General features: G+C 52.0%; 2 protein-coding genes across 2 annotated transcripts in view; both read right to left on the reverse strand.

Moving 5' to 3' along the window:
• LOC143692457 (uncharacterized) overlaps nt 1-25437 on the reverse strand; it is a gene marked incomplete at its 5' end in the record, with an annotated part of 208278 nt that overhangs the window by 168335 nt on the left and 14506 nt on the right. Inside the window, 1 exon segment of the mRNA XM_077172690.1 lies at nt 13175-13415. Coding sequence (XP_077028805.1) covers nt 13175-13415 — 241 coding nt within the window.
• LOC143692389 (olfactory receptor 14J1-like) lies at nt 1604-2536 on the reverse strand. The gene has a single exon (XM_077172624.1). The coding sequence runs from the start codon at nt 2534-2536 to the stop codon at nt 1604-1606; it is 933 nt and encodes a 310-aa protein (XP_077028739.1).

Consider the following 25437-nt stretch of genomic DNA (forward strand, 5'->3'; position numbering starts at 1 on the left):
CTGGGAGGCCTCATGGAATCATGGAGACCACAGGGACACTCCGGGGCCTCATGGAACCATGGTGACACCAAGCTGTCTGGGAGTGTGGATCTGCTGGAGCATAGGAGGGCTCTGCACAGGGCCCTGGACAGGCTGGATCCAGGGCCCAAATCCAACAAGGTGAGGTTTAACAAGTCCCAGTGCCAGGTCCTGCACTTTGGCCACAACAACCCCTGCAGCACTACAGGCTGGGGACAGAGTGGCTGGAGAGCAGCCAGGCAGAAAGGGACCTGCAGGGACTGATGGACAGCAGGCTGGACATGAGGCAGCAGTGTGCCCAGGTGGCCAAGAAGGCCAATGGCTCCTGGCCTGGCTCAGGAATGGTGTGGCCAGCAGAAGAAGGGAAGAGATGGGCTGTTTGCAGTGAAGGGAGCAGGGGTGGGAAAGAGGAAGAAATTTGTACCAGGAAGAGTAAAGAAAGCAAAGGTGAAGCCAAGGAAATGCTCAGGGCAGTTTGGGGGTGGCTGCCAGGCAGCCCTGGCTCTGAGTAACAGCGTCTGCAGTGGCACAGGAAACTCCCAGCTGATGGGAACAAACTTTCTGGCTGAGTGCAGAGGCCAGGACAAAGCTGAGTGGTTTCCCTGGTGTCCCGCAGGCCTTGCTGGCCCCAGGGGCTGATGGCATTTGTGCTCCCTCAGGTTCATGTCCCCACAGCAACAGCATGGGGGTGCTGGCCCTGCTGTGTGCAATGCAAACAGGGGCTGCTGAGGCAGTGCTGCCGTGTCTGTGCCTGCAAGGATGGGGCACCTGTGTGAGCTGGGGGAGAGGCCAGGGCTGCAGAGGGGGGATGTTGTTGGCAGCTGCATGAGGACGCTCTGGGACGCTGGCCTGGGCTGTGCAGCGCACTGGGCATGGATCAGCCCCTGCTCTGCTGCTCCTTCCCGTCTGGCCCAGGGCCCTTGCAGAGCCCCAGCCATGCTGTTTGCCCCCAGCCTGCCCACGGCCAGCCTGGGGCTGCTCACGGGGGTTTCTGTGCTGAGCATTGGCCTGGCCGTGTTCTTGAGAGAGCCTGGGCAAGGAGCCTGGAGCCCCCAGGGCCTGGCCTGAGGCGTCAGCGCTGCCCCAGCAGTGCCCATGGCCTGTCCCTGCTGCAGCCCCGGCACTGCCACCCCCAGGGCTGTGCCCGGCCCCGAGAGCACTCAGGCCCTGCAGCAACACCAGGGCCACCAGGGCAGCGGGGCAGGGCCACGGCAGCAGCACTGGCAACACCAAGTGCTGCTGCTGCTGCTGCTGCTGGGCACAGCTGCTGGGCCAGCACTGATCTGCCCCAGCTCTGCACACAGACATTGCTGCTGCAGCTCCAGAGAAGGCAACAAAAGGGCATCTCTGCAGAAAACTCTGCTGGGAGATCCTTTAGTTCCTTTAAAGTCACCAAGAGAGCAGCCCCTCATTGACACAGGGAAGGTGGAGAGACACACAATGAGAAATGGCACAAAGAATGACATTTCTTTGTAGACAGTATGAAAAAATTAAAACAAAGGGAAAAAAAGCCCCACAACCAAATCAACAAGAAGTTTTAAAGATAACTTTTATTAAAACTGATTGGGAGAATTTTCCCAGCAGTTTAATGTTTCCGAAACCATCCAGTCATCAGTCTCCTCACTGCAGCCTTGAGCTCCTGGTTCCTCAGGCTGTAGATGAGGGGGTTCAGGGCTGGAGGCACCACCGAGTACAGAACTGACAGGGCCAGATCCAGGGATGGGGAGGACAGGGACGGGGGCTTCAGGTGAGCAAATACTGCAGTGCTGATGAACAGGGAGACCACGGCCAGGTGAGGGAGGCAGGTGGAAAAGGCTTTGTGCCGTCCCTGCTCAGAGGGGATCCTCAGCACGACCCTGAAGATCTGCACATAGGAGAAAACAATGAACACAAAACAGCCAAAACCGAAACAGGCACTGACAGTAAGAAGCCCCAATTCCCTGAGGTGGGATTTGGAGCAGGAGAGCTTGAGGATCTGAGGGATTTCACAAAAGAACTGGCCCAGGGCATTGCCATGGCACAGGGACAGGGAAAATGTACTGGCTGTGAGCATAAATACATTGAGAAAGGCACTGGCCCAGGCAGCTGCTGCCATGTGGGCACAAGCTCTGCTGCCCAGGAGGGTCCCGTAGTGCAGGGGTTTGCAGATGGACACGTAGCGGTCGTAGCACATGATGGTCAGGAGGCAAAGTTCTGCTCCAGTAAAGAACACAAAGAAAAAGAGCTGAGCAGCACATCCAGTGTAGGAGATGTTGCTGGTGTCCCAGAGGGAATTGTGCATGGCTTTGGGGACAGTGGTGCAGATGGAGCCCAGGTCAGCGAGGGCCAGGTTGAGCAGGAAGAAGAACATGGGCGTGTGCAGGTGTTGGCCGCAGGCTACGGCGCTGATGATGAGGCCGTTGCCCAGGAGGGCAGCCAGGGAGATGCCCAGCAAGAGGCAGAAGTGCAGGAGCTGCAGCTGCCGCGTGTCTGCCAATGCCAGCAGCAGGAAGTGCCTGATGGAACTGCTGTTGGACATTTGCTGTGATGCCTTGGCATGGGGATCTGTAAGAAAAGTAATCATGGAATAGTTGGGTTTGGAGAGGACTTGAAATATCCCAGCACAGGCTGGGGGCACTTTCCCCCCACTGCCTGCCCAGGGCTCTGCTGCCTGGAGCTGTCCCTGCCAGCAGCTGCTTCCCTGTGCCCAGGGCTGGGCCCTGCCAGTGCTGCCAGAGCCCAGCCCAGCCCTGGGGGCTCAGCTCTGCCCTGCAGAGCCCTCCCAGCTCAGGCACTGCACAGGGGCAGCTCTGGCTCTGTAGGCTCTGATGGCAACGTCAGAGCAACACCGAGGAGGCTGGAAAAGTGACACTGATGCAAGCTCCAAGGGGTCCTGTGGTGATTGCTGTTGCTTCCTGGTTTATTCTGATCAGAGAATTTTTTTTTTTCTCAACCTGAACTGAGAGATGAATATCAATGTGCAATTTCCAACTCAGCGCAGTAGATTAAAAAAGCAGGATATCCACTTTTATGCAGCCTCTGCCTTGCTATACTCACTGTATAATCTATTTGGAAATGTTCTGCAGTTAAATGTCATGCTGGGAGCAGTCCTGAACAATGCAGCATCCTCCCCACACAAGGAGAACACTCCCAAGCCTCACCAGCTGTCTCCCCCCACCCAGATCTTGTCCCCCAGTGCTGGGAGCAGCTGCCAGGGCTGGCTGAGAGCTGTCCCTGGCAGGCAGCAGAGTCCCTGCCCCAGCACAGCGCCCTGGGCTGCAGGACCCTGCTCTGCAGGACAGCCCTGGGCACCCCTGGCTGCTCTGCACAAGAGACAAGCAGAGAATGTACTCACAGGCTCTGCAGGCATCGGGATGTTCCAGCTTGAGGAGATGGCTCCAGGAGCTGCAGCTGCATTGTCCTGCAGCCAGAGGTTCCTGTGCCAAGGGCTGGCAGTGATTGTGCCCCAGGCACTTCTCAGCCCCTTCCCAGCCCTGACTGATTGAAGCTCTCTGTGCCTCTGTGCTGTGCCTGGGCTGGCTGCAGGCAGTGCCCCAGCCCTGCTGGGCTGGCACAAGAGCTGCTCATCAAGAGAAATGTGCTTTTGAAGCTCTTCTTGGTGACCAGGAGCTGCCTCTGGGCCAGGAGCCCAGCCCAGCTCAGCAGCACAGACACAGCACAAGGACTTTAATCAGCCTCTGGGCCTTTGTGCTCAGGCCCTGAACATCAGTCCCTGAGAGGGAGCTGAAGAAACCTCTCCAGAACTCCAAGGCAGAATCCAACTCCAAAGTTTCTTGGACTTTTAATGGGTCCCACTGAGGGACACGACTGAGCAAGTGTCCCCAGGCCCCAGGCAGAGCAGAGAACTGCAGGCAGTGATGACAGGTGGGGACAAAGAGAAGCCAAGTCTTGGTGCCCTGGGCCACAGCAGGGTCTGTGCCAGCAAGGGCTGGGAGGAGACACCTTGTGCTGAGGCCCTGGGGCCTCCTGGCACAGCCCCAGCCAGGCTGGGCACTGTCAGCCCCTTGTGCTGCCCTCAGCATCCCCCCCTAGCCCATATCCCAGTGGCCTCAAGGATCTGCTGCAAGGAGTCCCTGGGGAGCCTTGCTCAGCAATGGCCCTGGGGGCTCCTGAATGCTCCCTGCAGGGGCTGCAGGTTTTTCAAAGGACTTTGGCTTTGGCTTTTGCCTTGGAGTCTCTGAGAGGTTTGTGCAATCATGGCCTCCAATTATCTGCTGTAATTAGTCCCTGGAGAGGCTTTGTCAGTAACAACACTCACTGGGGCTCATTAATACTTCAGGGTACTTCAGTTATTTGAAGGTACTTGGTGTTTCCCTTTTGATACAGACTCTGTGAGAGGTTTGTGCAATCATGGCCCCAATTATCTGCTTTAATGAGTCCCTTGAGAGCTTTGTACTGACACTCAGTAGGGCTCATTAATGCCTTGAGATACTCAAGGTTTTTAAGTTACTTTATGGATTTAAGAATACTTTTAGGTACTTTTAAGGATTTTTCTTCCCACACTGAGTCTCTGAGAGGTTTTTGTGCCATCCTGGCCTCCAATTCTCTCCTCCAAGTAGTCCCTGAGGAGCTTGTGTTGGGTATCTTACCCCATTCTGTTTTACAAGAAAGATGGAACTGAAAGAATTTTGTAAGACCTTCTAAAATCATTCAAACAAACGTGGGACCATTAACTACAAAACAACAACCACTAAGAGAATGCATAGTCCTGTTTTAGCTAGATATCATCAAACCCTTTAGTCCCTTGGATTAGAAGAGTTTTTTGACCCAGTCTTTGTTTTCCACTTGAAGCTTCTTGAACCCTTCCTTCAGTACCTGAATGCTCTTGTGGATTGACTCGCTGTGGCTGGAGAGGTTCATGCAGCACATGCCCTCAGAGTCTACACAGCCATGCCCATGTGCCCAGAGTAAAAACTCTATCGCTGTTCTGCAAGGTGGCGTGTCTGATGGTCTCTGTGTCTGAGAGCAGCCACTCAATGTGAGGGAGGCAGCATTGGTTTGCTTACTCAACAGACACCCAGGATGGTCTGATTGTCCTAAAGCTTTAGCTGCAGCCACCCAAGGTAGTAACATGGAGGCTGCTATTCTCTTGTTTTTACTCCAATACATGATGTTATTTTTGCAATCAGATTCAATGTTGTTTGTACATCTTTTTGCTCTGTTTCTCTGGCCATTAATCATTTTTGTGTTGGGTGCCAGCAAGGTAAGCCTCCCCAAGCTACAAGGTCCGCCTTCGATGTGTGAAGGGACAGCAGGCCATGCTCTATCCCTGCAAATAAGAAGCACAACCTTTGGCAACTGCAGTGCGTAGCTACTGGACTAAGAAATCATGGGAGAGGTGTAATTACACCATTGGCTTTGGTTTTGTAAGTGGGATGGTATGGGGAGATGTCTCTCCTGATAGTTTCTTTTTTTCTTGTAATTTTGTGTCTTTCACCCTCTCCCCATCTCAGACAGTAATAAAACCTTACACAAAAGTCCATTTTTACAGAGCTGAGAATTTCTACCCCCTGAGTTCGAGTGGTGCATGCAGGAGCTTGTGGGTCCAGTAGTCCCAAGCACTGACAGGGTTGCACTTCTATTTGCCGTCAGGATTGTCACCTGGCGTACTGCAAATGGCACCCTCAGGTATTGGCCAGACATCTGTAGGCAACCCCAGTAGGCAGGTGGAGAAGGGGTCGTCAGGGCTAGCAACAGACAGGCACAGGGGGTCTTGTTTCATGGTTTTTGCTAGAGTTATCCATACACTGTGCTTTGGCTGTGGGACTACCTATCCACTCAGGAAGAGCATTGTTGCAAACAGGCTGAGGAATGTGAGTAGAAACTTTTCATGTGTCATCTTTGAAAGAATTGCCTGGTCTGAAAATTGTCTAGTCTGTCAGGTGTTAGGATCGCTGTCCTGTGGGTTTTGACTTGGGGTAGACTTGAGGGCTCCTTTGATGAATCCTTGGTCAGCAGCTGCAGGTAGGGCTTTATGTTCTTAGCTGGTATCCACCGAGGTCCTTTACCACAAATGGTCTTGTTGTGGCAATTCAGTCTTCAGGTCCTTTGATGTTAATAAGTTCTGCACTTTGGAGACTGTCACTGTCACCTCCAATCTCGGACAATATTCCTGCAGTAGCTGTGAACACCCAGTTAGGAGCCCACTTGGATTGTGAGATACCTGTCACGTCTGCTCCCATGTGCACAAGCCCTGTCAAAACAATCTTTTCATTGTTAAGTTCCAGAGTGCAGGTGATTTTTGGTTGATCGCGATTTATCACCTGGGTCCACATCCCTAGTGAAGTGTCATTGGCATCCTGTTTGGGGAGTATTATGGCTTGTGCAATTGTTAGTTCTTAGGGTATAAAACAAGGTGGGTCGGGAGACAGGGCCAGCACTGTAATTTCTTTTTGTGAGGCCACTGATAGTACGGATGGCAATACAAAAAATCCTTCAGTCCTCGATGGGCAGTTTCCTAAGGTTAATAGTTCACAGGGCCAATCTTCAGGCCCCAGCTGTCCTGTCAATATTGCATGGGCAAAATAGTCTGTTAAAACAACAGACTTCACACTCACCAAGACCCGGGACAAATTTTGCCCCTGGTGGTGTTTGGCAACTTGGAGACGAGGTGCTGGAGTTCAGTGCTCCATGGTTTGTAATAGGTGTTTGTGCTATTTGACCTTCGTCAGTTGTAGGCATCGTTGGTTTGAACATTTGTGTCAGAGTGTGAGGCTGCCTTGCACTCCAGTGGTAGTTTTTTTGACAGCTGCTTGATGTAGTTACCTTTTGAGAAATTCCACTTAATTTGATGTTGATTTCTGTTAGGGACTGGATAGTCCCTTCCCCTCTGGAGACAATCTTTTCTAAAATGTCCTTGTTGACCACACTGGAAACATATTTTTGGGCCCTGTAGATGTTGCTGGGCCCCCTTAAAGGGGAAATACATGGCCCCTAGGGCTTCTACAACTCCTTGCCCAATGCCTGGGCTTGTACAGCTGCTCTGTGTTCTGTTGTTCTGAGGCAATTAAAGGCCTCAGTCATCTGCAGGAGTGTGGGTTCTGGCTGTAATGGAAGGGCACACAGCACTTTCGTACATTCTAGGTTGGCATTGGCAACTCCCAATGATTTTGGTAATTCATTTTGAGCTTTTTATCCTGGACTTGTTTCTCTAGTGCCTGTTTAAGGTGATAAATAAATTTCATGTAGGGCTCTCCATGTTCTTGTCTTATGTTTACATAGTCCGAATTGGGGGTGCTACCATCCAGTACCTAGATTAAAGCTTTCAAAGCCATCTCTTTGATATCATCCAATACTTCTCTGGGGATACCTGCTGCTTGACCATCTGGTAGGCTGTGTTGTCCTTCTCCAACGAGATGGTTGATTGTCAATTCTGCCCTTGCCTCATTATTAGCATAGTCTGCTATTAATGGATTTAGTTCCTTCCATCCCCCTTCCCACAGGGTGTACTCTGTAGGTGACAACAACCTGGTCATAATATATTTTAAATCATAGGTGGTTAAGACATTTGCTGTAAACATGGCCCTCATTAGGCCATTAAAACAAGTTAAGTCCTTCCTATGGTCTTTAGCTGCCCTACACAGATCCTTGATTTCCCCGTAAACCAATGGCTGACACTTGGGATTCTGCCCCCTTCTTTCATAACATACAGGGGCAATGAGGACTTTTAAGGTTATTTGCCAGTCTCCTTCCTTAACTGGAGGCATGGCCCAGGGTGGAGAGGATGATTGACAGTGGGGGCGTGACCTGCAGTTGTGGGGGTGGAGTCTGGAGGTTCATTCAGGGCGGAAGAGAAAGTTGTGGTAGCAGGAAGTGGAGGAGCCAAGATGGAGGGAGGATGGTTGGGCTCCCGAGCCACATTCAGGCTCCTTCTGTCTTGAGTCTCCAGGGCATGATGCTCCAAGACAGCGTGGCCATTGCCATCTTGGACCATCATGGAAGGTCTGAGAAAGGCAGGTTTGAGGGAAGGTCCTGAGTTAGGAGTGACCAACGGATCGAGTTTTCGAGACACTGCTTGCTGGTGAAGGGTCTCAAGGATGGTGTGGAAGATGAGGAGCATGCGGGGTGCAATGGGGTCCCTTTTGATTGAAACGTTGTACAGTTTAACTCCCACTGAGTCCCAAAATTCAGTGGTATGGATTTCATGAGCAGAGGCGTCTGGAATATTTTTAATGATCCACCTCATGATTGATTTTAATTTCTTCTTTGAAAATATTTGGTCATGATCAGTGAGAATTAACTTAAAGCATCCATATATGCTGCTTTCTAATTTGGACACCTGGCTGCCCATTTTTCTCTTTCTCCACCTTATGGGGAAGAGCCACGAGAACACCCCAAATCAATTATGGGACATGGGTGCATAGTGTAAAAACACAGTGGCAAAAAGGGCAACAAATGTTTTGCATTTCCCCAAACCCACCTGCAATCCTATGCGGGTGAAACCATTTTTGTCCCTGCTGATCCTGGGCAAGGTCCCTTGAAGCAACGATGAATCCGCCGGGCCCGGCATAATCCAAAATCTCCGGGAGCCCTGGCCTATCCATCAGCTAACCCCAGCTGACGTGACTGACACAGGGAGCCCTGAGTGTCCTGGTCCCTGTTCGGGTGTCAAATGTCACAATGAGGGTGGCTGTGACAAACCTCTCTGGTTCCCTGACCTCAGGGCGAGGTTTGCAAAAATGAAAAGGAGCAGGATCAATGGAGTTGTTTAAAAGGAACTTTAATAACAGGGTGGGAAACAATAAACATGGAGAAGTCGAGCACAGTATGAGGGGCAGGTTCCAAAGACCCAAGAAAAAGGGGAGCAACAACATGTACACATGGGGGTAGAACACTCTGGAACAATAACCCTATAGGGGAAACAAGTAACCAATAGGGGAATAGAACTTGGACAAGTTAGCATAACAACACTAAAGGCTTTTTGGAGAACTTTCAAGCTCACCTTAATTTAAACAAATGATTCCCAGGGCTTGAAACTCACGCCCAGTACTTCCGGGGTAAAATCTGTCTGAGTTACAGCTGGGCTAACTCCCACACCGCAGCTTTGCTCTGGTCCTTTGGGATCATGTGGCCCAGCAGAGCCACAATGATGTCCTTGGTTCCATGAGGCTCCACAGTGTCACAATGGTGCCTTGGATCCATGGTACCCTGCAGGGTCACAATGTCCTCTGCATTTCAGAAGACCCCAAAGTGTCCCAATGGTCTTCAGGGTTCCTCAAGACTCCACCGTGTCACAATGGCCCCATGGATCCATGGTACCCACAGTGTCACAATGATCCATCCCCTTGGTTCCACAAGTTCCCACAGTGTAACAATGCCCTTTGCCTCCACAATGTCCTGCAGTGTCACAATGGCCTCCATAGGAAGGAAACAAGTGAGCCCCAGTGGTGCAGGGGCAGATGAGAGGCAGCCACCTGAGGCCAAGGCTGGCCAGACATGACTGTATTGGTCGATTTTTTTGGAGAGTAACCGTTGAATATATGGAATTTTTGAGGTGGAATCCTAATTTCAGCCATGGGCGCCTAGACAAGGAAGACAGTTCTTTTCCATAGGAATAAAAGCACAGAGCCCCAGTGCTTCACAGTCAGATGGGAAGTGGCCCTTGACATGCCAAATTCAGTGGGACCTGTCAGACAGCCCCCAGGAGGCCAAACCAGGAAGACCTGTTCCATGTTCCATGGACTTCATGGGTCCCCACATTGTCACAATGGTCTCCTTGATTCCATGAGCTCTGGCAATGTCACAATGGCTTCTTGGTTTCATGAGCCCCAACAGAGTCACTTGGCTCCATGCAGCCCCACGCAGCCCCACTGTGAAACAATGGCTCCTTGTTTCTATTTTAAATCAATCCCAATCAAACCACAGTTTGATCATTGATCCTTGCTTCCACAGGGCCCATGATTTGCACAATGGTCTCCTTGATTCCATGATTCCTGGATTGCACAGTCTCACCATTGTTTCCTTGGATCTCCATTGTCACAACTGACCCATGGTTCCATGAGGTTCCGTAGTGTCACCGTGGTCGCTGTCAGAGGCTGGATGAGATCCATGTCCCGAGACACCTTGGGATGCTCGGAATGCCCGTGTGGGGCCAGGGCTCGGTCAGGCCTTGGTTTGTGGTGGGACAGAGCCCCGCCCCCAGCCCTGGCCTGGCAGAGCTGCCAATCACACAGCAGGGGCGGTGCTAACCCAGCTCTGATTGGCCCAGCTGTCAATCAATCAATCAATCAATCACACAGCAGCAGCTGGTGCTACCCTGGCTCTGATTGGACAAGCAACTGGCAGTCCCACCCCAGGGGCGGGCCCATGAAGGCCCAGGGGGTTAAAAGCCGGAGCACGAGGCCAGCCCAGGGTCTGGATCCTGCCTTCTGCCGGGGTTCCTCTGTTGGTGATGCTGGAACCCCAGCAGTTGGTACCCATGTGTGTGTCTTTCTATGGATCTTCTGTCTTTCTGTTGTTCTCTATTTCTTCTCCTTTGAATCCTACTTCCCTGGAACATTTTTGGGTAACTTCACATGTTAAGGGTTAAAGGATTTTACATTAAATGTGTGGGAATCCAGGGCACTGGGAATATTTCTCTGTCTTCTCTGAGGAGTCCTGACCCCCAGAGAAACATTGCCTTTAACCATCACCCATGGAGAGCACTTCCAGGACTTTGAGACAGATTAGAATTTACCCAAGTGTAAAATAGATCGGAGGCTAGTATAGCATGTCACTTGGGTGAGAAATTTCGGTTTTGGGATTTTTAGTATGGTGTAGATAGGAAGCAAGATGGAGGAATTGGGGTGTAGTCCCTGTCTTCTTCTTCCTCTACTCCATTTTCTGCAGTGTTGGTGGCAGAGGGTGATTTGTCAAGGAAAGCACAGTGAAGAGGTTATCTGGACAGTTAAGGGATGAGCTACTGGTAGATAAGTAGAAATAATGTATGTTTTAAGAGTTAAATGGATGAGACAACTTTAAGGACCTTGAAACTGTACATTTCAGAGCAATTTTGTGGTGCTTTTTCAGTGCACTGAGCCTGGTGTGGACAGCAATGCAAACCTTTAGATATAATAAGAATAAACAAGAAGCTGAAGACTGAAGAAGTCCCGTGCAGCTCCTTTTACGTGGCACAGAACTGCTACAGGAGGGTTTCTTCCATCCAGGGAGCCCCCACAAAGGCCCATCATGAAACAAACATCAATAACTGGTGCTCTGACAATGTTTGTTATAAGTTGGCTTTTTTCCAAAAGTTGTTTACTGAAAGGTGTTGTCTTAATTGGCCAATCATGGGAAATGTGTTGATGAAATGACCAGTGAGGTCCACCTGTAGCAAACCAAGATATAAAAGAAGAGGATTGAAACAACAGGTGACTTTTAGCCCTTAGCCTTCTGATCTGAGTCTGTGTCATCTCTGACTCAAAGGTGACATTTGGGGATCTGTGGGGGCTATTGGGGATCCTTTCTGCACCTTGTGACCCAACAGGAGCTTCTCTAATAAACGCTGCCTGAAGCTCCCACTGTGGTCATGACAGGAACCCCTGTGAGTGTCTGGGACATCCCGGCTCTTTGGCAGCCTGGGCACTCCTGAGATGTCACCGTGGAGCCCCCGTGAGTGCCTGTGACAGATTGGTGCCTTTGCAGCCCAAGGTGCCCTGGGATATCACCATGGAATGGCTGTGACTGCCTCTGACCCCAGGGCTCTTTACCATTCCCAGAAAGCCCTGGGAGGTCTCCATGGAGCCCCTGTCTCTGCCTGTGACATTCCAGCTCTGGAACAGCCTGGAGACTCTTGGAAAGATCCCATGGAACCCCTCTGAGGGCCTGTGACAAATCTGATCCTGAGCAGGCAACCATCACCAGCCCCCTGTTGCTATGGTCAGTTTCCATGGCAACCATCCCCAGGCCCTTGTTGCTATGGTCAGTTTCCATGGCAACCATCACCAGCCCCCTGTTGCTATGGTCAGTCAGTTTCCATGGCAACCATCCCCAGGCCCTTGTTGCTAGGGTCAGTTTCCATGGCAACCATCCCCAGCCCCCTGTTGCTATGCTCAGTCCCTTGGCAGCTCCATGGAGACCCCATGCCAGGGGTGGTTGCCATGGACACCAGCTCAGGCCTGCAGCCAGAGCCCGTTGCCATGGCAACCATTGGCAGCCCCATGCCCAGCCTCATGGGATCCCAGAAGCACAGAATTGGCTGAGCTGGGAGGGACCCATCAGGATCCTCCAGTCCAACTGCTGGCCCTGCACAGGACACCCCAACAATGCCAGCCTGGGCCTGGCAGCGCTGGCCAAACGCTGCTGCAGCTCAGAGAGCCCTGGAGCTGGGACCCTTCCCTGGGGAGCCTGGCCAGGGCCCCAGCAGCCTCTGGGCAAAAACCTTTTCCTGACATCCAACCTGAGCCTGCCCCGACTCAGCTGCAGCCGCTCCCTCCACTCCTGTCCCTGGGCAGCAGAGGGAAGAGGTTCCCACAGCCCCAGCCAGGGACCCGCTCCCAAGGCTGCTGCCATGGCCACCAGGCCTGGCACCAGCTGGGATGCTCGGTTTCCACGGGCCAGGCTTCAGCAATGGGATTCCCCAATTTCCTGCTCCCGCTAAAACCACGCTGCCCTCGCTGCCCTCCCGCCTCCCATGGAAAGCACAAAAGGCAAAGATCCCGGACTGGGAGAAGAACAATTTATTGGGAACAGCAACGAGATAAGGAACAAACAGGAACAGAAACAATATTGATAACAGAAGGGATAAGTAAAACTATTTACAGAGAAAACATCAACATCAAAAACTGGCTCTTCCTGGTAATGTATTTCCTCCTGTCTGGAAAGGACACACTTGTCCTCAGGGAGGGAAAGAGAGAGTCCCTTTCCTGCCCCTGGAAATGACCTGAGGTGGGAGTGAATGTAATGACAGGGCCATGGCCAGACCCTCATGTTCTCCCATCCCACATCATGTCATTGGTAGGGGCAACAAAATGTACAGGTGTCTTCCCAGCATGGATCACAGGGAAGATGGATCACCAGGGCTCTGGCCAACGTGGGGTCTCCAATGGGGGATGAATTCTGAGCAGTGTACGAAGCTCCTCCTGCACTTGGGGCATTTGCAGGACTTCCCTTACTGGGGCCTCCGTTGGTGTTTGGTCAGGTCAGATCCCTGGGTGAAGCTCTTCCCACAGTAGGACACTCGTAGGGCCTCTCCCCAGTGTGGATGCGTTGGTGGTTGATGAGGGCAGAGCTGCAGCTGAAGCCCTTCCCACACTCCCCACACTCGTAGGGCCATTTCCCAGTGTGGATCATCTGGTGGCTGATCAGGGTGCTGCTCTGCCTGAAGCTCTTCCCACACTCCAAGCACTTGTGGGGCTTCTCCCCATCATGAAGCTGCTCCTGGGCCACCAGCTCCGAGCTCTGGCTGAAGCTCTGTCCACCTTCCTGGCCCAGGGTGGGTCTTTCCTCCTCAGAGCACACTGGGCTGGGTTTGGAGCCCCTCCTCCTGTGGGATCTCTGGGACTTGTCCTCCACGTTGGAATTCTGCACCGTGGAGCCACTAAAAATGGCCTCTTCCATGAAGTTCTGCCACAGGGATTTGCCCTCCCTGGTCTCCATCCTCAGCTCCTTTTGTGGGGGAGGAAGGCCAAGGAGAGGATGGGATTTGCCTCCGTGCCAGAGGGAAGGGGAAGGAGATCCCCCCAGTGCATCCCCAGCAGGACAGGGTTGGCAGCAGGGTTGTCCTGCAGCCAGGGGCTGTGCTGGGCTGGGAGATGGAGCAGGAGAGAGGGGGAAAGGGGCACTGACTTCCTCCTCACCTGCCTGGGGCTCCTGGGGCACCTTCTTCTTCCTCACAGCCTCCTCCTCCATCTGGCCAAGTTTACAGGATGGAAAATCCTGTTTTGGGAAGAAAACAAGGGATGAGTACATTGAATTTTGTACTTGTTTGAAGGCAAACCTGGGGAGGGTCTAAACCAGGATTACAATTTAAGAAGAAAATGAAGATCAAGGCAATGATACAAAAACACTGCCCTAAACTGACAGAGTCAGGATATAACCTGACACCCTGTTGCTCAGGGTGGTGGCAGCAGTTCCATTAAATGGTGGCTGCAGTCCTGTGGGAGTGATGAACGTGATTCTGTCCAAGCAGTGATCCTGTAGAAGGGTCTGGTCTTCCTCTGCAGGTCCAGTGGTGGTTCTGGAGCTCTTGTCCTCTGGGAATCCTGTAGGCAAGCTGTTCCTGGTGTTGCAAGGCTCAGCTTATATGCAGGTAGGAATGCTTGGATCCTCCCCCTGGGCGGAGCATCCCACAATGGGAGGATGGAATTTGATCGGTCCTGCAGTGACACTCAAGGGCCCATTCACAGAAGATATCTTCCCTGGAGGGCGTTATCAGGGCTGAGTCATGGAAGAGATCAAGAACACTGCCCCACCTGTTTCTAGCAGTTGATGAAGATGGGCATTGAAAACATGCATTTGGTTCCATCTTACATTGCAACCTGAAACAGTGGGGGAATCCCTGCTCAGGGGGTGAACACCACCCCCCTTACCCAAACTGGCTCAGGTGTAAAACCCCCACCCCAGGAAGGCCACACACACACAGGGGACAATGTCACACTTGCCCTGCTCCAGGGCAAATGGCATCTCTCTAATATTTTCTTAACCAGATTGCAAAATTATTTTGGCACAGTGAGTTCAGGGCACTGTTCTTTGACCCCAGTTGCCTTTGACAACAGCATGGTTTCTTCCTCTGAGGAGGTTGTGGGTCTCTCTGGAGGAACTCTTGGAAACTTGGATGCAGCTTCGTCTGAGCGACCTATGGGAGAACTGATGAGGAAAATGGCTGTTGTGGGACTGGAGTGTAAAGAAAATACTTTGTTGTCCCTACTTGAAAAGTTTGTTAAAATCACTGGAGGAAATGGAGCAAATGATACCAGCAAGACTGACAAGGTTCATTCACCACATGGTGAGGAACACAAGGCTGCTAAAAGTCCCACAAGAAGCCCAGCTCAAGTAGCTAAATTCCCAAATAACTACTGAATTCCCAGGCTTGGGTTTTTTCCAAATGTGAGAATCATTATTCTCTTCATCCCTGTCACCTTTGTGACAGCTACACAGAGCTTTCCCTTCCTTTTAATAATATCTGTATTGGGCTGAATTTGCACTTTTCTTTAATTGTAACCTGCCAGGAGCTGAGCTGGAGCTGTGCAGGAACCAAGGAAACTTGGAATTGCTCCAGAATTGCTTCTATTGTCAGCCGGTGCTGCGGTGGCCGTGGGGCAGAGGGGTGGGAAAGGGGGTCCGGGGTGGCAGTGGAGGAAATGCCGGGCCCGGGGGCTGAGCACAGGGCTGAGCACGCAGAGATGGTTTTGTTCTTGCTGAGCTCGCACTGAGCCAAGGCCTGTCCTGCCCCTCATTCGGCCACGCTGGGGAGGGGCTGAGGGTGTGAGGGAGGTTGGGAGGGGACACAGCCAGGACAGGAGATCCCGGCTGACCCCAGGGATAGCCCAGACCATAGGACATCATGATCAGTGCATGAAGTGTGGGGAACAAGGAGGAAGGGGGCACATTTGCAGTCAGGGTTTTGTCTCCCCAGGTAACACTTAGGCAGGATTGGGCCCTGTTTCGCCAGTGGGCAGGGCCCGCACCAAAGACACAGACACCAACTTAACTTAAGGAACAGTGTAATTAGATAATGCAAATTTGCAAAAAATTACCAAAATATTAGGTAGGCAAAGCAAATAATCATTAGTCAATAATTCCAAAAGAGAAGATGTTGAAATGAGTATGACACAACTGTCCATTTCTGGCTGCAGGCTCTGGAGATTCTATCTCTGCCTTCAATCAGGGTTGCATTCCCTAAAGAATCCTGGTACCAAATCCTGCTTTCCAAGGCTGGAACAGTGTCTCAGGTTTAGCTGGGTGTGTATTCAATTACCCTTTGTTAAAGGTGGGGCAATTATCATCTGTTAATTGAGCAATTTACTTTATCTTTTCCACATGAATCCTCCCTCCAGGGAGATATCTTCTGTTAATGGGCCATTGAGTGTCACTGATAAAAATTCCATCATCCCATTGTGAGAAGCTCTGCCCAGAGGGAGGAGCCAAGCATTCCTACCTGGATATAATCTGAGAATGTGAACAACAGAGTCAGCCTTCTCCCACAAGATTCCCAGAAGAGCAGCTTTCAGCTCCACTGGATCCCAGAGGAAGACCAGGCCGATCGACGCCACAACTGGACCTTCAGAGGAAAACTCCGCCCTTCTACAGGATCACTGCTCCAACAGAACCACACCTGTCCCTGCAGGAGCACTGCAGCCACCATTTAACAGGAGTGCTACCAACACTCTGACCCACAGGGTGTCAGGTCGTATTCTTACTCTGTAAGTGGTTTTTAGTACTACTGCATGTGTATTTTTAATTTTCCTTCTGAAGAATTGTTATTCCTATTTCCATAGACTTTGCTTGACAGCCTCTTGTTTTGAAAATTATAATTCCAAGTGAAGGGATTAACATTTTCCATTTCAAGGGAGTCTCCTGCCTTCCTTAGCAGACCCCTGTCTTTTCAAACTGACACAATGCCCTAGGACACCCAGGCAGATGAGGAGGAAGTCAGTGCCCCTTTCCCCCTCTCTCCTGCTCCATCTCCCAGCCCAGCACAGCCCCCGGCTGCAGGACAACCCTGCTGCCAACCCCGTCCTGCCGGGGATGCACTGGGGGGGATCTCCTTCCCCTTCCCTGTGGCATGGAGGCAAATCCCATCCTCTCCTTGTCCTTCCTCCCCCAGGGAAGAAGCTGAGGATGGAGACCAGGGAGGACAAATCCCCAAAGCAGAACATCATGGAAAAGGCCATTTTGAGTGGCTCCACGGTGCAGAATTCCAATGTAGAGGAAAAGCCCCAGAGATCCCACAGGAGGAGGGGCTCCAAACCCAGCCCAGTGTGCTCTGAGGAGGAAAGACCCACCCTGAGCCAGGAAGGTGGACAGAGCTTCAGTCAGAGCTCAGAGCTGGTGGCCCATGAGCAGCTTCATGATGGGGAGAAGCCCCACAAGTGCTTGGAGTGTGGGAAGAGCTTCAGGCAGAGCAGCACCCTGATCAGCCACCAGATGATCCACACTGGGGAATGGCCCTACGAGTGTGGGGAGGGTGGGAAGGGCTTCAGCTGCAGCTCTGCCCTCATCACCCACCAACGCATCCACACTGGGGAGAGGCCCTACGAGTGTCCCCAGTGTGGGAAGAGCTTCACCTGCAGCTCTCACTTGACAAAACACCAATGGAGGCACCAGTAAGGAAAGGCCTGCAAATGCCCCAGCTGCAGGAAGAGCTTCATGCACCACTCCAGCTTCATCCCCCTTTAGAGGACCCACGTTGGGAAGAGTCATGGGGATCCATTTTGCCCATGATCCATGCTGGGAAGACACCTGTCCCTTTTCCTGCCCTGTGACATGATGTGGGATTGAAGAACATGATGGTCTGGCCATGGCCCTTTCATTACATTCACTCCCACCTCAGGTCATTGCCAGGGGCAGGAAAGGGACTGTCTCTCTCTCTCCCTGAGGAGAAGGGTGTCCTTTCCAGACAGGGGAAATTGTGGCTGGGAAGAGACAGTCAGTTGTGTTTAGTTTTCCCTGTCAAAGTTTTGTTTATCCCTTCTGTTATCAATATTGTTTCTGTTCCATTTTTTCCTTATCTCGTTGCTGTTCCCAATAAATTGTTCATATCGCAGCCCGGGATCTTTGCCTTTTATGCTTTCCATGGGAGGCGGGAGGGCAGCGAGGGCAGCGTGGTTTTGGCAGGAGCAGGAAATTGGGGAATCCCATTCCTGAAGCCCGGCCCGTGGAAACCGAGCATCCCAGCTGGTGCCAGCCCTGGTGGCCATGGCAACCACCCCTGGCATGGGGTCTCCATGGAGCTGCCAAGGGACTGAGCATAGCAACAGGGGGCTGGTGATGGTTGCCATGGAAACTGACCATAGCAACAGGGGGCTGGTGATTGTTGCCTGCTAAGGATCAGATTTTTCACAGGCCCTCAGAGGAGTTTCATGGGATCTTTCCAAGAGTCTCCAGGCTGTTCCAGAGCTGGAATGTCACAGGCAGAGACAGGGGCTCCATGGAGACCTCCCAGGCATTTCTGGGGATGGTAAAGAGCCCTGTGGTCAGAGGCAGCCACAGCCATACCATGGTGACATCCCAGGGCACCTTGGGCTGCAAAGGCACCCATCTGTCACAGGCACTCACGGGGCCTCCACGGTGACATCCCAGGAGTCCCCAGGCTGCCGAAGAGCCGGGATGTCCCAGACACTCACAGGGGTTCCTGTCATGGGCATGGTGGGAACTTCAGGTAAAGTTTATTAGAGAAGCTCCTGTTGGGTTACAAGGTACAGAAACGATTCCCAATAGTCCCCACAGATCCTCAAATGTCTCCGTTGAGTCAGAGATGACACAGACTCAGATCAGAAGGCTAAGGGCTAAAAGGCACCCATTTTTTCAATCATCTTCCTTTTGACCTTGGTTTTCTACAGGTGGACCTCATTGGTCATTTAATCAACACATTTCACATGATTGGCTGATTAAGACAACCCCCTTCAGTAAACAACTTTATGGAAAAAACAACCTATTACAGACACCACCTGTTGATAATTTACAATTCTTTCTCTCCAGCTTCCTAATGGTTCCCAATCTAATTAATGGGAAAACTCTCTTGCTTTCTCTGTCTCTGACCAGACTCTCATACCCACAGAAAAATACCCCCAAGGACCTCCAGGCTTTGTAATCTCCTTCTGTGAGAGGAGCCTTGAAGCAGCTGGCTCCAATCCCAGCCTCAGACTTTTACAGAGTTCATGGGTAAAGAATTATCAAGGTGAAATTTAACCTTTAGCATTTGTCCCACAGGTTTAAGGATGACAAAGCATATATATTTAGAAAAAATTTCTATTATCTCTTATGGTAACAATTAGACAAAATTATCTTATCTTAATCAGAAATATTTAGTCCAAGGTATAGGAGCTGTACCATATTATATTATATTATATTAATTTATAGAAAGCACTCAGAAGGGATTTCAAAGCAATTTTATTAAAGGAAAAGAAGCTGTTTTTAAGGAGAGATTGATGTCACTCCCACAGACCAATGACCATGGGCAAATCCCTTTGGCTCAGCCTGAAGCAGTGACCTTAAGGGGTGTCCCGACTGCAGGGAGGAATCTCAACACCCCCCAGGAAGGGAAATATCAGGAGATGCTGCCTTTAAAATTTGGGATGGGGCTTTTCTAGTCTGAGGTTCTGCTCTGTCAGTCAGATGTGCCCAGGCTGGGCCAGCTCAGCAGCTCTGCAGAAGCTCTCAGTGGTGTCACTTGGTTGTTCCTTTCTCTGGGGATTTTCCAGCACTGTCACAGCTTCAGCTCCCTCTGAGGATGTTGAACTTTGGGATGGAGGAGTCAGGCTGGTTTCTGCATTATTCACCCCAAAAGCAGCATGACCTCCCCCTCCTTCATTTCCCACTGGGGCCTTTGCAAACATGGTGTTGCTGGAGTTGTTGGAGCCCATTGCAGGCAGAGCCTCCTGCTCCAGCAGGAACTGCCTTTCCTGTACCATCAGCAGGGCAGGTCCCGCTGCAGGAAAAGCCGCAGGCCAGCCCCAGCACAGGGAAGGCCTCGGGCACAAGGGCAGAGTGCCATGCTGGGAGCTGTGCCAGGGAGAGCCTGAGGCACCAAAGGCACCTTGGGGGCAGCAGCTGCTTGCAGGCCATGGCCAGAAGCCTCCCTTGGCAGCCCGGCCTGGTGGCCACCACTGCAGAGCTGCTGCCTCAGGGCTCATTCCTGGCTGGCCTCTGAAAAGCCACTTCTGCTCCAGGAGCCTGACTGGGAAGCCGTTGGCCCCAGCACCTCGGGGACAAGATATCAATGACAAAACTCTTCATGCCAGCAGAGCCAAGGCAGGGGCAGAGGAAAGGGCAGAGCCAGGCCCAGGGGACAGGGCTGCCATGGTGATGGCTGTGAGGTCAGTGCCCCTGCAGCAGCCTGGCTGCCCTCAGCAGACATTCTGGCCAGAAGCGTTGTGAGGGCACCCAGCACATCAGAGAACCCACACTACAGGAATTCTGTCTCTGTGAATGAGAGGATTTCACTGGGTCAGGCTGCACAAAGCTCCTGCTCTTGGACAATTCCTGGGATGGGGAATCCACTTCTCTGGAATAACTCTTGCAGTCTTTTGCCACTCATATAATTCTAAAATTTTTCCCCTTTCTAACAAATGTAAATCCACCCTCATTCAGTTTAGAGATATTGACCCTTGTGTTTTCACTGCAAGATTTGGGAGAAAATACTTTTGATCAGTATTTTTCCATTTTCACAGACCTTGGAGAATACCCAAAAATCTCCCAAGATGGGATTTGGAGGCCTCATCATAAAACCAGCAAGGAGAGGCTGAGGGCTCTGGGGTCAGTGGGGTGGAGACTGAGGACAGAACAGGAGTAGCCTGGGAGGGATGGAAGGGTGGTTTCAGAGAGGCTGGAGCTTTCTTCCTAGTGGGAATGAGCCTGAAGAAGACATAATAGCACCAAGGGCAGCTGGGGAGGCCCAGAGTGGACACCAGGAGAAAGGAATTTCCCTGCCAGGGCAGGGCTGTGGTGCAGCATGTCCCCCAGGAGGAGCCTGGAGCAGCCCCAGGCTTTGTGTGGGCAGGCAGGGGCAGGCAGGAGGCAGAGCTGTCAGCAAAGGAAGGGGCCAGCCAGGTGGGGCAGCCGGGGGATGCCCACAGCCTGCAGCGACAGAGGCGCAGGTTTGCTCAGCACCAGAGACACCTTTGCCTTGCTTGTCCCTACCTGTCATCACTGCCTCCAGTGTTCTGCTCTACCTGGATCCTGGGGACACTTTCTCAGTCCTATCCCTCAGATGGATCTATTTAAAGTATGAGAAACTTCATTGTTTCACCCTCTTTTTGAGTCCCTGAGAAGTTCTTTGAGCACACTCTGAGGGACTGAGTCTGATGCAAAGAGCACCAAAGCCCCAGAGGGTCATTACAGCCCTTGTGCTGTGTCTGTGCTGCTGGGCTGGGCCGGGCTCCTGGCCCAGAGGCAGCTCCTGGCAAGGGCAGCAGAGCTGCAGAGAGACAGCTCTGGCCAGGAGCAGCTCCTGTGCACAGCCCAGCAGGGCTGGGGCACTGCCAGGGCCCCTCAGGGACACCAGCAGGGCACAGACAGAGCTCCCAGGGACTCAGCACTGGCAGGGGCTGTGGCATGTCCCAGAGGGGGCTGTGTCACAACAGCTCCTCTGTGCCTGTGTCATGGAGGCACAGAGCAGCTGTGATGTCAGCAAGGGGCGGTGTGACAGCCCAGAGTGGGCTGTATGAGGTCACAGATTGGGCTATGACATCCCAGAGTTTGTTGTGTGAGGTCACTGAGCAGCTACAGCATCATAGAGGGAACTATGTGACATCACAGAGCTGGCTGTGACATCATGGCATGGCTGTGTGACATCATAGAGGGGGGCTGTGAGGTCAAAGTGTGTGCTGTGACATTACAGAGTGTCAGTATGACTTCACAGAGAGGGTCTTGTGGCACCACTGAGGGGATTGTGACATCACACAGCTGTCGGTGACATCATAGTGTGAGGCCATAGAGCAGATCTTGCCTTCATAGACAGTGGCTCTGTGACATGAGGGAGTGGGTTGTGACATCACTGGGTGGCTGTGTAATATCATAGAGCAGGCTGTGACATCACAGAACAAACTGTGACATCGCAGTGTGACTCTTTGAAATCAGAGTCTTCTGTGACATCACAGAGTAGCTGTGTGACACCACAGGGGACTGTGTGACATCACAGGGGACTGTGTGACATGACAGAGATGGCTGTGTGATATCACAGGGGCTGTGTGACATCACAGGGGCTGTGTGAGGTCACTGGGGCGGTCACTCTGCCCCGGCCCCCCTCACAGTTCCCCCCAGAGCAGTCCAACCCTGCTCCTGCACAGCGGTGTCCCCTGTCCCCCCGGGTCCCCCCAACCCTGGCACCGCAGCCTCCCCCAGAGGATGTTCCACGAGATCGACCCCAGAGCCTGACATAGGGACGGGGGCCGGGGCCCTGGGGGTGGCACAGGGGGACAGGGACCCCCCGGCAGCGTCCCCGTGTCCCCCAGGGCCAGAGCCTGGGCCAGGACTCCTTCACCCTGGTATGAATGAGGCCTTGAGAGCGCTGAAAAAATCCCCAGCAAGGGATCAGCAAAAACCAGATTGAATATTAAGGGACAGCAGCACAAAGTTCCTTGGCAAGAGTCACTCTGCTCCTGACTGGACACTTTAGGCACACCAAGGAAACAAAGCAACAACAACAACCAAAAAAATCCAGACAATCAAACCAGAAATAAACCAAGAACGGTCCCTGTGTGTGTGTGACACAAGGACAGTGACAGCAAGGATGAAAGAAAAATGGCCCAAAAGCTTATCAGAGCTCGATCTTAACAGGATTTAACTTATACCTTAACCTAAACTGATACCTTCAGTTTCACATTTTAGCAAAAAAGAGCTTTTAGCAGGATTAATCTAACTTGTAACCTATGACTTTGCAATTTAACAGCGGAGAAACATTTAATAAGCTGTATTTAACTCAGCTTATAACTTATATTAAACATAACTACTTAGGAAAACAATAACTCTTAGCAGTGTTTAACTTCACTTAGACCTTGTGACTTACCCTTACCTACAGGCAATGTAAGTAAGGTTAAGTCATCCTGGCCACACTTGGCATCAACAGCTTTCTTTGGCAGTGTGAGAACAGGGATGTTGTGCCACTGAGGGACCAAAACCAGTTCCCAGGGCTGCTCCTCCAGAAAGCAGGAGCTGGTTGGGCAGCAGCAGTGCCTGGAGCAGACAGTGTTTGTGATGAGCTGCAGAGGAGCTGAGCCCAGGGGCTGTTGGCCAAGGCCGAGCCCCAAGGAGCATTTCTCAGCTGGCAGGGCGGCCTGAGAAGGGGAGGGGGGAATGCAGCAGCACAGGGCCCATGGAACCAAGGGAGCATTGTGACACTGTGGGGCCCTGTGAGACCAAGGGACCATTGTGACACTGTGGGGCCTCATGGAATCTTGGAGAGCACTGTGACATGGCTGGGCCTCATGGAACCAAGGGGACCGTACTGACACTGTGTGACTTCATGAAAATGTAGGGACTGTAGTGTCACTGAGAGACCCCATCAAACCAAGCGTCCATTGTGACACGGCAGGGCCTCATGGAACTGTGGAGACCATTGTGAGGCTTTGAGGTGCCATGGAACCAAGGGACCATCGTGACACTGTGAGACTCAGTGGAGCCAAAGCTCCATTTTGATATTGCAGGGGCTCATGTAACAATGGAGGCACCATTAAGGGTTGGCAGCCTCATGGAACCAAGGGGCCATTGTGACACTGTGGGGCACCATGGAACCAAGGAAACCATTGTGACACTGAAGGGACTCATGAAATCATGGAGACCATTGTGACACTATGAGGATCCATGGAATAAGCAAAGCATTGTGACACTGTGAGGCCTCATGCAACCAGTGAGACCATTGTGACCCTGAGGGTGCCCATAAATCCAAGAGGACCATTGTGATACTGTGGGGCCTCATGAAACCAAGAGGCCGTTGTGACACTGCAGGGCTGCATGGAACCAAAGGTCCAGGGTGACACAGAGGGGCCTTGTGTCATCAGTGGTCCATTGTGACACTGTGGAGCCAAAGGAGACCATTGGATCACCACAAACCCCCAGGGTCCAAAGGTCCATTGTGACATTGCAGGGCTCATGGAACAGAGGAGTCCCGTGACACTGTGGGGTCTGGGGAATCACGGAGACCATTGTGACACTGCAGGGCCTCATGGAATTGTTGGGACCATGATAACATTGAGGGGTGCCATGAAATTGTTGGGGCCATTGTGAAAATATTGGGCCCCATAAAAGCAAGGGAACAAGAACAGGTCTGGCTGGTTTGGCTTCCCAGGGGCCACATCACTGGTCCAGCTGAGCTTGGCATGTTGAGGGTCTCTTCTCATCTGCTACTGAAACACTGAGGCTCTGTGCTTTCCTTCATATGGAAAAGAATTGTCCTTCTCCTCCAGGCATGCATGGCCACAACTGGAGTTTCACCTCCAAATTTCCTTATATCCAAGGATTGTTCCCATAGGAATATTGCCAGGACAAGACTGGCTGGCAGTGGTTTCATAAGGGTCAGCTCCCATCTGTCCCCAAAACTCTGGGGAAGACTCCGTGTTATCCTTTCTATGGGAAAGAACTGTCCTGCTTCTCCAGGTTCCCATGGCCGAGATTGGGTTTCCACCTCCAAATTCGCTATATCCAAAGACTGCTCCAGATAAAATCTGCCATTCCTGGCAAGTCTGGCTGGCCTTGGCTTTGTGAGGCTCTCACCTGCCTTCCAAACACTGGAGCTCTGTGCTTTCCTTCCTATGGAAAAGAACTGTCCTTCTCATCCAAGTGTCCATGGCCAGGAATGGCGTTCCACATCCAGCATTCCCTGTTGTGACAGCCTGGAGGAGATTGTTGGCTGGAAATACTTTGTGTGTGGGGGAGAGGTGGGGGCAGGTCCAGCCCTGCCCTGCCCTGGAATCCCAGCCCTGCCCTACCCTGGAACCCCAATCCCCCCAGAGCCTCTATCCCAGCCCAGCAGTGGCTGCCAGTCCCTGGCACAGCACAGGCAATGCTCCACAGCCACCTCTGCAGCCCCAGCCCAGCTCCTGAGGGACCAAATGAGCCCAAGCCCCACCTGGGGGAAGGGCCCAGGGAGACCAAGGGCTATTGAAGGCTGACCACAAGGCAAGCACACATCTTGCCCCTACCTCCTCTTGGAATTTCCATCTGAACATTGCTGGAATCCAGGAGTTGGTAGCTGTGTGTGTGCTTCTCTGTATCACATTTTTCTCTCTTCCCGTGTCTTCTATTTTTGTCCCCTTGCAAATTTTGATTAACTTAAAATTGAACAAGCTATGAGTTTGTGAAGTTGAATGGGCCAAGTCAATGCTTTGAGAAGTGTTTTGTGTTGATTGAATGTTGTATTAAACCTTTTGCCAAAGTTTCTCTGATTTTCTAAAGTTGCCAGTAAAGTCTGTTTTGTTGCTTGGAGCTCCTGACAATCCCTTGTTGGTATTTCTCCAGCACATCCAACTCAGAGGACACAAACAACTGTAAATTCCTTTTAAGTGTCTCATTGAGAGAGTTGTTTCCAGGATAGGAGTCAGGGCTTGTGTGTCCTGCTTGGCCCAGCCCAGGCAGGGCTTTCCCAGCCACATTCCACACTCCATTGCCCAGCTGGAGCCGCTGGTGCCTCTGAGTTGTGCTGCCCCAGCCCCAGGGACGCTCTCCTTGTCTGCCCATTCCCCCACGGTCTCTGGGCAGGGATGGCCTCACTGGGGGCTGCTGACACCCTCAGCAACTTGGAGGCTGCTGCTGAATTTCACTGCTCCAGAGGCTTGTTCAGCCTTC

Source organism: Agelaius phoeniceus (assembly GCF_051311805.1).
Source record: "Agelaius phoeniceus isolate bAgePho1 chromosome W unlocalized genomic scaffold, bAgePho1.hap1 SUPER_W_unloc_1, whole genome shotgun sequence".
NCBI lineage: Eukaryota > Metazoa > Chordata > Aves > Passeriformes > Icteridae > Agelaius > Agelaius phoeniceus.

Bases quoted from the DNA above. Each gene is read 5' to 3' on its own strand.
- LOC143692389 (XM_077172624.1), bottom strand. From the start codon at position 2,536: ATGTCCAACAGCAGTTCCATCAGGCACTTCCTGCTGCTGGCATTGGCA.